At 38.9% G+C, this 13,809-nt stretch overlaps 1 protein-coding gene across 1 annotated transcript; it reads left to right on the top strand.

The window, feature by feature from the left end:
* LOC109235506 (plant intracellular Ras-group-related LRR protein 9-like) lies at nt 777-12,485 on the top strand. The gene is made up of 3 exons (XM_019401649.1): nt 777-1,683; nt 11,214-11,380; nt 11,485-12,485. The coding sequence occupies exons 1-3, from the start codon at nt 943-945 to the stop codon at nt 12,131-12,133; spliced, it is 1,557 nt and encodes a 518-aa protein (XP_019257194.1). The 5' UTR covers nt 777-942; the 3' UTR covers nt 12,134-12,485.

Raw genomic sequence — 13,809 nt, 5'->3', positions numbered from 1 at the left:
ATAGTACTGGGATAACTTATACCTGCCAGTGGGTGGAATAGTAATCCCATGATAAATTATCCTAGAATAATGTACTACGATTGCCAATTTCGGGATTAATACAATATATCAAACAATCAAGAAATAATACCAGTGAAGAAATAATATCATGATAACTAATCTCATTATAACTAAACCCAATATAACTAATCTAGCATAACTTGTAAGAAAACAAAAGAACCCTAAATCCCTCTTTACTCCATACCACTATTTCTTTCTTTTTTTTTCTTCATATAAATTGAGTTGCATTTGATTTTAATAAAAAATTGACTCCCCCCTCCCCCCAAAAAAAAAATTAAAAAAATAGCCGGCTATGAGGGTGTTAGGCTAAGCTTATAAGCTGGTCAAACTGGCTTATAAGTACTTTTTGGCTTATCTACGCGTTTGGTAAAATTAAAAGTGCTTATAAGTTAAGTGCTTATAAGCCAAAAATAAGCCAAAAGCCATAAGTTGGTCTCCCCCAACTTATCAAATTTCAGCTTATAAGCACTTTAGGTTTGACCAAAATATTTACTATTCTATCCCTAAAATACTTCTTTTTAAAACAAAACTCTTCGTATACCCAGTTCTTCAGCTGCTTATTATTAATTTCAACACTTTTATCCAAATACGTAACTGCTTATTTTTTAAGTCAGCTTCAGCACTTAAAAATGCTTTTCAGCATCTAATGCTTATGAGCTGCTCTAAATCAGCTGAGCCAAACGGGGTTCTACCTCACTTGTACAAAAACGGTTATCATGCCATTAGTTCGTTAGCCTGCTTCCCTCTCTCTTCTTAACATGCACTTCACACTCTCTGTAGACCATTTGATAAGAATCTAAATGAACACAACAGCACAGGTATAAACAATCCACCTCAATTTGCTTAAAATTGAGAGTTTATTGTTATTGTCAATCCGTAACCATGGATCCAAACCCTAGCAATTTCCCAATTCTCTCCTATGTCATGGCTAAGCTCCCCAGCATCGGCCCCAAACGATCAACTGCCGATGACTTCGACATCGAACAGCCGCCGCCGCATCCTCCGCAGTCGCAAGAACCTCACTTCGACCTTGCCGAGCGAATGCCGCATCTCACTGATCCCAAAGTCGTTTCCGCAATGCGACGCGCCGTGGCTGAAGTCGCTCAGACCCGATCCGTTCTCAAAACCCTAGGCGAACGTCCCGATCACGAGATTGTCGATACTGCAAAGATGAAACTCGCAGAAATTGAAGCCAATTTGTCCAAGCATCACGACGACGAGGTTGTTTTATCTCCGCGATCACCGGATGCAAAGGAAGATGAGTCTGTAAAGGCAGCGGAGAAGGAGAGAGAGGAGTATAAGGCGTTAATATCATTGGATGAGTTACATGAGGCGTATGAGAAGATGTTGAAGGAAGCCGAGGAGAAGTTGCAGAGGATTTATGAGGCTGCTGTTGCTGGTGATAACGTGGCAGCAGCAGCAGCTGATGAGGAGGTGACAAATGAGAAGGGTTTTGGAGTCAAAGAGGAAGTAAATGAGGAAGTGGTTGGGATTTTACAGGAGGCGTTGGGGAAAGGTGTAGAGAAGATTGATTTATCTGGTCGGATGTTGAGGTTGTTGCCAGAAGCTTTTGGGAAGATTCATTCTTTAATCATACTGAATTTGTCAAATAATCAACTTCAGGTAAACTGTAAGTTGAATTCAAAAGGCCTAATTTTTGAATCTTAACATGTCTATCATTCTAATTATGATTTGATTGCTCTTGAACTTATTGGTCGACACTAAACGCCATATTACTCCTTCCTTTCCTATTTATATGTTTATGTTACACTTGGCATAGAGTTAGTATTTTTTTTTAAGGCTGTTAGTATATTTATTTTAAACTTATGTATTATATTACTTCCTCCGTTTCATTTTATATGGCTAGCAATATTTGACTGGATTGAGTTTAGAAAAGAAAAGCTTTTGACATATACCAAAATATCCTTAGGACTTGGGATCTTGAGCATACCATGACATTTTTGTGGTTGTAAAAGCATGTTATTAAGTGCAAAATAGAAAAATTAAAATACAAGTTTTCAAGTATATTGCCCCAGGGCTTTGGTCTAGTGGTAAGAGTGCAATTTGTGATGTGTTAGGTGCACGTCACGGGTTCAGACGCTGCTGCACACAAGCCTAGTATTTAAGCAGAGAAGGATAGAAGAGCGGGTCATTATCCACCCTTGCGCCTCTCAAATATATAAAGATGTCAATTTTTTTGTAGCAAATGAAATTTTTTGATGTTAAAAAGTGGAATGACTGTAATGTAAATTGAAACAGAGAGAGTACTTGATATAGAGTATATCAAACTCTTACAAATATTAATATAAGAGGGATGTATCGAGAGTGGACAAGCGTTGACGTAGTTTGGTGAGTTTAGAGTTTTTGCAGTTGTGCATGCGTCTGTTATTTTTTTGTTGGTTTTGACGTCACTGTGCACTGCTTATCTGGAACAGAAACCAAAATTCCAAATAAGGTGGTATATACATTTTGAAGTTGTGCCTGGCTTAAAGTTAAATTGTGGTTACAATATTTACTATGGGTTGATATTGCAGCTTTCTGAGTCTTGTTCCATTGTTTATTCAACGGAAAGACTCAACCAACACATATCAGAATTCCTTTGCCTGGTTCTTATCAGTACCTCCCCAATTCTTTAGTCCCTTAGGATTGCCTAATAAAGCTTGAAGAGTATGTGTGCCTCGCTTCTATAGTAACAATATACGCAGGTGTGCAGCTTGAAATATGCAGACCCTATCTTTCTTAAAAACAATAGATTTAAAATAGTTCTCCACTCTTGTGGTTTCTACCACGACGGAATGTGGAATATTTTGTTTGGAGGTTGAAAATACCCATTTAATATGTTTTAAGTCTATGAAAGGTGTATAGAAATGTAGACTCTAAGTCATTGCTCGGAAATGATGTAAAGGAGAACGGAGACTACAAAGGTTTCTGATCCGCCAAATTACTATCCTGTATCCCAACCCTGGAATCTGGACAAGATTTGTGGTCACACTGATTGAAAATGGTTGGTTCACCTTCTTAAAAGATTAAATATCCATTACATAGAATTACGCATTCAAAACGGTCTTATCTCCAAATTAAAAGCTCCTATCTCATGCATAAAAAAACAAAATTCAGGAGGTGCTGACTATATATCACTTCCCTTCACGCTTAAACCTCCATAAGTATTTCCTTTTCTCTGAGTTCTCAAATAGCCGTCTAATTGCTCTTGAGTAAGTCCAAGTACATAACTCATGCAGAGTTGTGCCAGAAGTCAGAACCATAGATACCATCCAACCATTTTCTTTTATTTTCTGTGTATGTCTCCACCATTTGCTGTCCATGTGCATGTGCCATGTGTGCATGCATGCGTGTGAATAGACTTGAGCTCCATTGAGTTCAATTTAAGCTAGTTAGAAAATGTTTACAATCTTAGTTCAAAATATATCAATAAAAGCATGAGCCAAATAAATTACGTGTATATATCTACTGGCTAGATTGTTCTCAAATATACGCACTTTCCTGCCAATCTTAATCCTGGAAAAGGTCTACTTGTCAAAAAAAAAAAAAAAAAAAAAATCATAACCCTGGAAAAGCATGTATTGTCTGGACATAGTAATGAATAATCGATGTGTAACAGCGTCCGGGATCTTGTAAACTGTGATACAGCAGTCTGCAGAATGAGCTGTGACTCTTATGCTGGTATGTCCGTATTAAATGTTATATTTGCAAGACTTTTTTGTTTCTTCATTTACTTCAACAAAGGCTAAACAAAAATTGCTTTGAATCTTAGTATAAATCTGATAAGAAGCACGAGCGTGAGAAAGTAACATATGTCTCCTGCCTGTATTTTTTTAATGACGTTGTCATTGACATGATAATAATGAACAATGGATGTCTCACACGTTTAAGAATTTTTGGAAATATATTACTACAAACAGACCTGTGACCCCTATTATTGATGGATCCATATTGAATGTTTAATTTGGTATTGTCTTTCCAAACCCAAATTCATTGGGAACCTGAAGGAGTTTGTAGCTTATTAAGTTCAATAAAATCAATCAATCAAGCGATGAAATTTCTATTGAAAGAGGGCATCCATGGGGTGCAGAAAAGTACAAGAAGGCGAAGAGCTCATAGACAAAATTTAAGGAGCTAATAGATCCAAACACTCATGTACAACATTTACATTTCTGTAGTTACACTGATAAAATAAATCAAGAGACATCTAGACTTCGCCCACGGGGCTTTGGTCTAGTGGTAAAACACTGCCTGTGATGTGTTGTTGAGATGGCTAATTATGTAAAAGTGACTATGTACTTGTAAAGTGGCTAGTTAGTTAATTTTTTAGGAGGCTATTTTTGTTATTCAGTGTAGTTAGGAAATTTTGTATATATTGATGCTACAGATGTAAGAAAGGTCGGTTGGCCCATTCTAGATTCTTCTTTCTTCTCTCTCTTCGTTATGCAAACTCTGTCTCCCTCCGATCTCCATTGTTGCTCACCTCGAGCTTGAGTGAGGTGAGGACCTGTGTTTTACATGGTATCAGAGCCCGACCATCCCACTACAATCGTCTCTTTTGTTCTGTTACTCTTTTCAGTTCATCATCTCTTCGATTTAGCCCTAATTTGCTCGATTTCTGAGGTCTGTTCCATTTGCCCTAATTTGAGTGCCTAATCAAAGGCTTCTTCTTCCAACAGTGAAATACTAGTATAACTAGCTTCAATTTCTCATGGCTGTGGACGATTTGAACGATATAGATACTACAGCAGTGAATGTAGGAATTCAAGGAAATTCCGAAATCGATACTAGCGATCATTTGTATCTACACCCATCAGATAATCCTGGTGCTATGCTTGTGTCAACTCCTTTCAGTGGAGTTGGTTATCGATTATGGAGGCGCAGTGTATTGCGAGGACTGTCAGTCAAAAATAAACTAGGGTTCATAAATGGTGAATGCAAGCGTCCAGATCCCCACTCGCCCACATTCCGTCAGTGGGAGCGATGTGATGATATGGTGACCTCCTGGCTCCTGGATCCTCAATTCTCTCTCGAAGGACATTGCGGATAGTGTTGAATATGCAAATGATGCTGTGGAGTTATGGATTGAGTTAGAGGATCGATATGAGCAAACAAATGGAGCTAGATTATATCAAATTCAGAAGGAAGTCAATGATATATCCCATGGGACCCTTGATATCACCAGCTACTACACTAAATTGAAAAAGCTTTGGGAGGAATTGAGCACTTTGAGTTAAAGGTCCCAGTGCAGTTGTAATTGTACTTGTGGTGCCAAGGAAAACTTATACAAAGCTGAACAAGATAGGCGGCTAATACAATTCCTTATGGGTCTGAATGAGACATATACTGTGATTCGAGGAAGCTTTCTGATGATGAATCCATTGCCAACATTGGCTCAAGCCTTTTCTTTGCTGATACAAGACGAGAAACAGAGAGAAATCAAGCCAAACACTCAATTGTTCATTGAGTCCCCATCAGTGAATGCCACCAGCTCTAGGTCTAATGCCTATAAGACCAATTACTCACCCAACAATGGCAATTATAGTGGTTATGGTAGGGGAAGACCCATGTGTGACTTCTGCAAAAAGCCCGGTCACACTAAAGAGAAGTGTTACAAATTACACGGCTATCCTGACAGTTCTGGCCACTCACGCAATCAAAATGAAAATCCTAATCAAAACTTCAACCAATGTCAAGGTTTTAATCGAAGTCAGAGTTTCAACAGAGGAAAAGGGGTGGTGGCCAATGTTCACCATGACACACCTTGCAACAAGGTAGAGGAAGCCACTGGTTTGGATGAAGACCAAAACATCAGCCTATCAAAAGAGCAATATGGACAGATCATGAGCCTGTTGCAACACTTCCATGCTGGGAATGGAGCAGAATATATGAATGCTGGCAATTCTACCAATGGAGCTGTGAACTTTGCAGGTATAGTAGTTTGCACCTCCTCTATTGATTTTGGTTAACTGTCCTGGGAGTGTTTCAAAAACAAGACTGACTCCTGGATATTAGACTCAGTAGCTTCAAATCATATGACCTTTAATAAATCCTTCTTACCAATATTGTGACACTACCTTACCCACTTTTAGTTGTCCTGCCAAATGGCTATAAAGTAAAGGTAACAAAAATTGGTAGTGCAACACTTGTGCCTGATATCACCTTACATAGAGTAATGTTTATACCCTCTTTTAAATACAATCTGATTTCCATTCACTGTCTAGCCAGTTCTAACCTTTACATTTTGCAGGCCCCTTTAATGAAGAGGCCTCTGGAGATTGGTAAGGCCTATGATGGTCTGTACTTTCTTTGTCCAAAGTGTCTGAGGAACAGGTATACAAATTCGGTAGTCAGCAATTCAGTTTCTAGCCTTAATGATAGGATTCACTGCACACACAATTCACCCTGTCATGGTCATTCATTTGTACATAGTTCAAACTCCACAATTAAGTGTGTATCTTTCCCCCTTGTAAATAGTTCAAGTTCAAGCAATAAAAATCAGAGTTCTGTTTCTGTTTTGAATTCTTGTGCATCCACTGGTTATGATATGAACATTTTGTGGCATAATAGATTAGGGCATGTACCCTTTGCTAAAATGAGAGGGATCTCCTCTATCCCTGTTTCCTTCCCATCCAAACAACCTTTCCTGTGTTCCATTTGTCCAATGGCTAGACAAGGGAGACTGCCATTCCCCCAGAAGACCAACTTCACAACTGAAATTTTCCAATTACTCCACATAGACATATGGGGACCTTATCATGTAACAACACATGATAATTACAAATATTTCCTTACAATGGTAGATAATTACAGTAGGTGCACCTGGACCAACCTTCTAACCTGCAAAAGCAATACCCTACAAATTATAAAAACATTTGTTTCCATGGTTTAGACTCAATTCAACACCAAAATCAAAACTATCAGATCTGACAATGGTTCAGAATTTACTAGTACAGAAGCAAACCTATTCTTCCAATCCAAAGGCATCATCCATCAAAGGAGTTGCCCCTACACACCACAACAGAATGGCATAGTAGAAAGAAAACATAAATACCTCCTGGAAACTGTTAGAGCCCTTTTATCCCAATCAAAATTGCCTCTGAGGTACTAGGGTAAATGTATTCTGTGTGCAACCTACATTATAAATAGACTACCTTCTTCTCATAGTCACCCAAAAACCCCATTTGAACTACTTTACAAAAGAAAACCAACATACTCCCACATGAAAAGTTTTGGATGTCTGTGTTATCCCTCTGTGCCTAAGGTGCATAGGGACAAATTTGAACCCAGAACAACACCACATATATTCATTGGTTATCCTTATGGAGTCAAGGGGTACAAGGTCCTAAGTCTTGCCACTAAAAAGATACATATCTCTAGGGATGTTGTCTTTATTGAAAGTGTATTTCCATTCACTCTAACATCTGAAACTACATCTTTCCCCTCTGTCTTTAATAATCCTGTTCCTTTCATTGATTGTTCTCCTAAGAATGATAGACATCTCTATGATAAGTGATAATGGCACAAGTATTGCACACAATCAACCTTTAGAACATGATATTCCTTTAACACCTGTCAGACCTTCCATGTCATCTGAACCTTCTACCTCGTTACCATAATCTAACACACCACAGCCTTCAAACCACAGCACATCACCTATTGGGGATCAACCAGGCCACACCTCCATTACCCTAAGGAAGTCACAAAGACCTCTCAAAACACCACTATACTTACAAGATTACCTACACTCACTTCCAAAATTGAAGTCATCATCCCCTGCTGATCACTGTATTCAGCTACACCATTCTCTCTTAATGTTGCATTTTCCAAGAGTCATCATGTGTCCCCTGATACTCTGATTCCTGAAAGTCAAAGTCTTGTAAGAGACATTTGCAGTGACAGTGAACCTTCATCATATGAGGAGGCAGCTATGAATCCTGCCTGGCAAACAGCTATGAACCAAGAATTTGAAGCATCACATGCCAGCCATACTTGGGACCTAGTTCCCCTGCCTGCTGGGAAGAATACTATAGGATGTAAATGGGTGTATAACATAAAACACAAAGCAGATGGGAGTGTAGAAAGACTCAAAGCTAGGCTAGTTGTGAAAGGGTATACCCAACAAGCAGGCATTGACTATACAGAGACATTCTCCCCTGTAGACAAGATGACTACTGTGAGGTCTCTGATAGCTGTTGCTATGAAAAAGTCTACATGGTGACCTAAATGAAGAAGTCTACATAGAGGTTCCTCAGGGCCTGACTGTAGATAATTCAGAGTTGGCTTGCAAGCTCAACAAGTCACTTTATGGGCTCATTGAAGCCTTATGTTCAAGGGGTTATGCACACTCTATGTATGACTACTCCTTGTTCTATAAGAAAACTGAAAACTCAACTGTCTATATAGTAGTGTATGTAGATGACATTGTGGTGACAGGCACCGACACAATGGAGATTGAAGAATTGAATGCTTTTTTGAATGACAGCTTCAAGATAAAAGATTTGTGCAGGCTACAGTATTTTCTGGGACTAGAAGTTCTTTACAAAGCTGATGGTGTGATAATATCTCAGAGGAAGTTCACTCTTGACTTGCTCAAAGAATATCAGTGCATGGATTACAACAGCTTTGCTTCATCACTGGATTCAACAGTCAAACTCTAGGCAAAAGAAGGAGAGGTTCTGACTGATCCTACCTAATATAGGAAACTAGTAGGAAAGCTTAATTTCCTCACCAACACTAGATTGGATATAGCCCACAGTGTACAAAATTTGAGCCAATTCATGGATGACCCCAGACAGCCTCACTTGAAAGCAGCTTTTCATCTTCTTAGATATTTGAAGGGGGGCCCAACTCTGGGGATTTTCCTGTCCAAGGATGCAGATTATACTATCAAGGCCTACTGTGACTCTGACTGGGCAGCATGCCCAGATTCCCGAAAATCTGTGAGTGGGTATCTTGTACTTTTAGGGAGCAGCCCTGTTAGCTGGAAATCAAATAAGCAAGACACCATTTCATTGCCCTCTGCAGAAGCTGAGTATAGAGCTCTAAGAAAGGTAGTGGGGGAATTGGTGTGGCTTAGTAGGCTGTTTGAGGAGCTCACGGTTCCTTTCCCTAAGCCTATTACAGTGTTCTGTGATAGCCAGTCTGCCATGCACATAGCAAGAAACTCAGTGTTCCATGAAAGAACCAAACACATAGAGGTGGACTGTCACTTTGTCAGAAGCAAGCTACAAGAAGGGTTGATTTCATTACAACATGTAGGAACTACAAACCAGCTTGCAGATGTTTTAACTAAAGCATTAACAGGAGTCAAACATTCAGCAGCTTTGCACAAGGTGGCAGTGTTTGCTACACCACCAACTTGAGGGGGGTGTTGAGATGGCTAATTATGTAAAAGTGATTATGTACTTGTAAAGTGGTTAGTTAGTTAATTTGTTAGGAGGCTATTTTTGTTATTCATTTTAGTTAGGGAATTTTGTATATATTGATGCTACAGAAGTAAGAAAGGTCGGTTGGCCCATTCTAGATTCTTCTTTCTTCTCTCTCTTTGTTATGCAAACTCTGTCTCCCTCCGATCTCCATTGTTGCTCACCTCGAGCTTGAGTGAGGTGAGGACCTGTGTTTTACATGTGTGGGTTAGGCGCACGTCACGGAGTCAAACCTTGTCGCGGACAAAAGCTTGTAATTAATTGGATAAGGGTAGAGGAGTGAGCTCGCTATCCACCGAGTTCCGAACTGTGTGCCACTAGTCATCAGGAGTTCTTGGCTATAAAAAAGAAATAGACATCCAGCCTTCAGGGTAGACAAGAAGTTGTGCTCCTTCAAACATCTTTGATTTCTGTCCCTCCACAATCTCCAAAGAAACAGGTCGACAGCATTCTAGCATATCTTCTTTGGTGGGTTTTGCAACTTCCCAATGACCAAATCTGGCATAGGCTACCTTCACTGGTTAAGGCTTCCACCGTTGCATCCTAAGAAGTATCTTTAATATGTTCCATATGCCACTTGCAACTGGAAAATGTAAGAAGTAGCAGGCATCTTCAGCATCTGACCTGCAAATGGAGCATCTTTTACAATAAGGTAGCCTTCTTCTTTTGAGGTTGTCTTCAGGAAGCCACAGGCCTCATCTAATACAATCCAGTTGAAGCAAGCCACTGTTGTTAGCACTTTGATCTTCCAAATTAGCCTAGATGAGGTTAATTGTGAATCATCCTCTGTTCTTCCTTCCCATTTTTGTCTTGTCGTCCCTCTTTATTTTCACTGTCACTTGCTCATTATGTGCAAAAAAATCTTTTGGTGCAAATTTTTCCGCCAAAAGTATGAGCTGAAGATATTACATGAGTATTCCAGTTCACATGCTTTCTTACCTGTAATAAACATGTAAACCATGTATTCATTCCAGTTCACATACTTTTATGCCAATAATAAAAATCTAATGAACTGTCTCATGGTAGACAGAGACGTGACCTCTAATTTGTTGGTCCATCCATATCAAATGTTTAATTTTATATTGTTTTCTTACTAAGGAGCGGTGTGTTCGTAATTTTGATTTGTTTTTTAATTCCAAAAATTAACTTAAATATTTTCCTAGTACTTATAGAGCTTTAAGCACCTAGATATTTTTCTTAAAACGATCATTGAATTTAAACTAACCAGGAGATAGAATTATGAAAACAAAGAGCACAACCATTCTTGGCATTTATATTAGTAGTAATTTTTTATACAGACAAACTAAAAGGGAGGGGGCTCTTGTTCATCCAAGTTTTCTACACTTATATGTATCATACATTTTTACGGCAAGGAAAGGGAGAGAAAACAGACGAGAGAGAAAGACCAAGAAGCCCGCAGCTATTGTATTGATAGACTTTGATACGCATTGACAAAATGCAGTGTGTCACGTTGCTTCTTTGATGACACTGCCAATATGATGATTTATTCTCTCCTTGAATCCTCTTCATGATCCTTCTATCTGCTGAGAATAAACAGTATTTTCCATTGAAACGTGTATAAACAGAAAGCTGGGCAAAGTTGTTCTAGATGGATGAATGAGGAGAAAAACAAACTGTTGGTTCTCTTGCCTTCTACTGTTTATAGTATCGACCCTCCTTTTGATTTCTGATAATTGTTTGCCTCTAACATTTTGAGGGGAACAGGTAATTCCTGATTCAATTGCTGGTTTGGAAAATCTCGAGGAGCTTCATCTTGCTTCTAATATTTTGGAGTCATTGCCTGACTCCATTGGCTTGTTGTTTAGTTTGAAGATCTTAGATGTCTCTGGAAATAAGCTCGCTGCGATTCCAGATAGCATTTCCCATTGCAGGTAACTCTAATTCAGAAATGATTATTTACTGTCCCTCCCCCAGATCACGGATATAACATTGATCTTTTCAATTTTCTTTGACTACTAACTTTGAGTGATTTCAGGTCATTGGTGGAGTTGGATGCAAGGTTCAACCAGCTTTCTTACTTGCCAACAAACATTGGGTATGAACTAGTAAATCTGAAAAGGCTTTCAGTTTCCTTCAACAAGCTCCGTTCCCTACCCAGTTCTATTGGTGAGATGAAGTCCCTGCGCTTACTAGATTTGCACTTCAATGAACTTCATGGACTTCCACGTTCAATTGGGAACTTGACAAATCTTGAGATCCTCAACCTGAGCAGCAATTTCAATGATCTGACTGAACTTCCTGACACAATCGGTGACTTGACAAATTTAAAAGAACTTGATCTGAGCAACAACCAGATCCATGAATTGCCTGATACATTTGGCCGGCTTGACAACCTGACTAAGCTTAACTTGGACCAAAACCCTCTTGTGATACCTCCAAAGGAGGTTGTATATGGAGGGGCTGAAGCTGTAAAAGCTTTTATGATTAAGCGACAGCTCGATGTACTGATGGAAGAAGAGCGACAAAACATGGAGGAAGAGGAGAGACAGACGTTGACCAGTTTACTTACACGAAGTACCTCCTGGTTGAGTGGTGTTGTTTCAAATGTTTCTGGAACTGTTGCAGAGTATTTGGGTGGCGTAAGAAAGTTAGATCCAGACCATTATCTCAACCAGCAGTTGTGAGTCTTTTGAGATCACATTCTCACTGTTAAAACCTTTTAGATGTCATGCTATTCCTACGATGATTGACATTATGGCTCATAGCTGCCAGTTGCATCCCTCCCCTCCCGTCAACTTGGTACTTTGTTTCAGTTTTATGTGCGAGGATAAATGAAGAATGGTGGCCTTTTTTACTGTGGTTCCTAGTAAATGTCCCTAACTTTTGAGTTTTGACATGCTAGAAAAACTGTGTTCAATTTTTGGGATAATAATAGGAAGCTGTTCTTTGTTTTGCTCTGTAGAATTTCAGTGGCTTAGTTGTAGAAATGATCTAATTCAGATTCAAATGTTTTTACTTGAGAATTTTCTTTTCCTATTCATGATATCAACTAATTTCTCCTTGTATTTATGAAATACTAGGTACAGGGTCATCGTAGTTAATCACTTCCTTCTCATTATATCATCTTCTTTTATCTCATAATTAATTATAGCGAATTTCAAGTTACATGCAATTTTATATATCATAATTTTTATGTAAATCAATGGTGAAACAAAGATTCGGTGCTATGTGCTTCAACATTTCACGTTTCGCTTTGTTTACCCGTAAAACGGTACAATTGAATTTGTAATGTGATTTATAGACAATCGAATCGATTTGATCCCAATGATAAATAAATTAAATAAAATGCAAGACTTAGCGTTGAAATCGAGAAAAGACAGCAAATAGCTTGGTTCCGGGAGCAGAGCTTCCGAAGGCAGTATTCAAAATATAAATAGAGAAATAAAGTGTTATTGAGCTTTAGAATAATATGTAGCATAAGTTTGTCAGAACATTCGTCTCCTTTACAATGGATGTTGAAGTTAGTATTTACAGCTGCACCTAGGCAATAAGGTCCTATGATCAAGCCCCTCTTAAATGACAATTATGGGGGCCATTGATGAATGTGTAATGGCAGACTATGAATGCCAAAATTCTCTATAATGGATTGTGTATTTAATACTGAAGAATATTCTTCACTGAATGTCATCGGGTGGCGAACATTCGTTTGTCTTTATTAGTAATATTCCCTTCGACCAACTGAAGTTGCTGTCCCCGATCTAGGTTTCTACTTGCTTCGCTTTCCGTCTATCTCTGGTTCCACATGTCACTCTATCATTCGAGCACTTAATACGAACCGATTTTACCATATAGAGATAGACCCCTGCTTTCCGATGGCACTTCTTTGTGTCATCGGGAAGTTGGTGAAGATACCTTTCTTGGCGGGAAATTTTTTGATCCCCTCTGAAATGTTTCTAACGCTTCATTAGACGCACGTCTCTCCGCATTTAATGCCCCAAACACGCGTCACTCCACGATTTAACAATACTTTCATCGGTTCTCGAGGTAATCATGGCCACGATTTTAGCCGCCTATTCATTTACTTATACACCTCATTCTTCTTCTTTTACACTTCACAATTTTTCAAAACTCTCTCAACTTCTTTGTATTCAACTTTTCTTGCTTTTAATGTTCTTCTTCAAAGAACTCTTATTACCTTTTGCTAAGCATGGCTTCCTCCTCCAAGAACTCAAGTTCTCTAAAAAACAAAGAAAGCACCGATGATGCTACCGCTCCTACGGTGAGCACTATCATTCCCGAAAGGCTTAGTACAGTCAAGGATTACGAAGAGAAGTTTCCTTCTACAAACTGTCGTACATGG

This window comes from Nicotiana attenuata, chromosome 12 (assembly GCF_001879085.1).
Source record: "Nicotiana attenuata strain UT chromosome 12, NIATTr2, whole genome shotgun sequence".
NCBI lineage: Eukaryota > Viridiplantae > Streptophyta > Magnoliopsida > Solanales > Solanaceae > Nicotiana > Nicotiana attenuata.
Note: the sequence above shows the minus strand (reverse complement) of the source record. Positions and strands in the feature narration are given on the sequence as shown.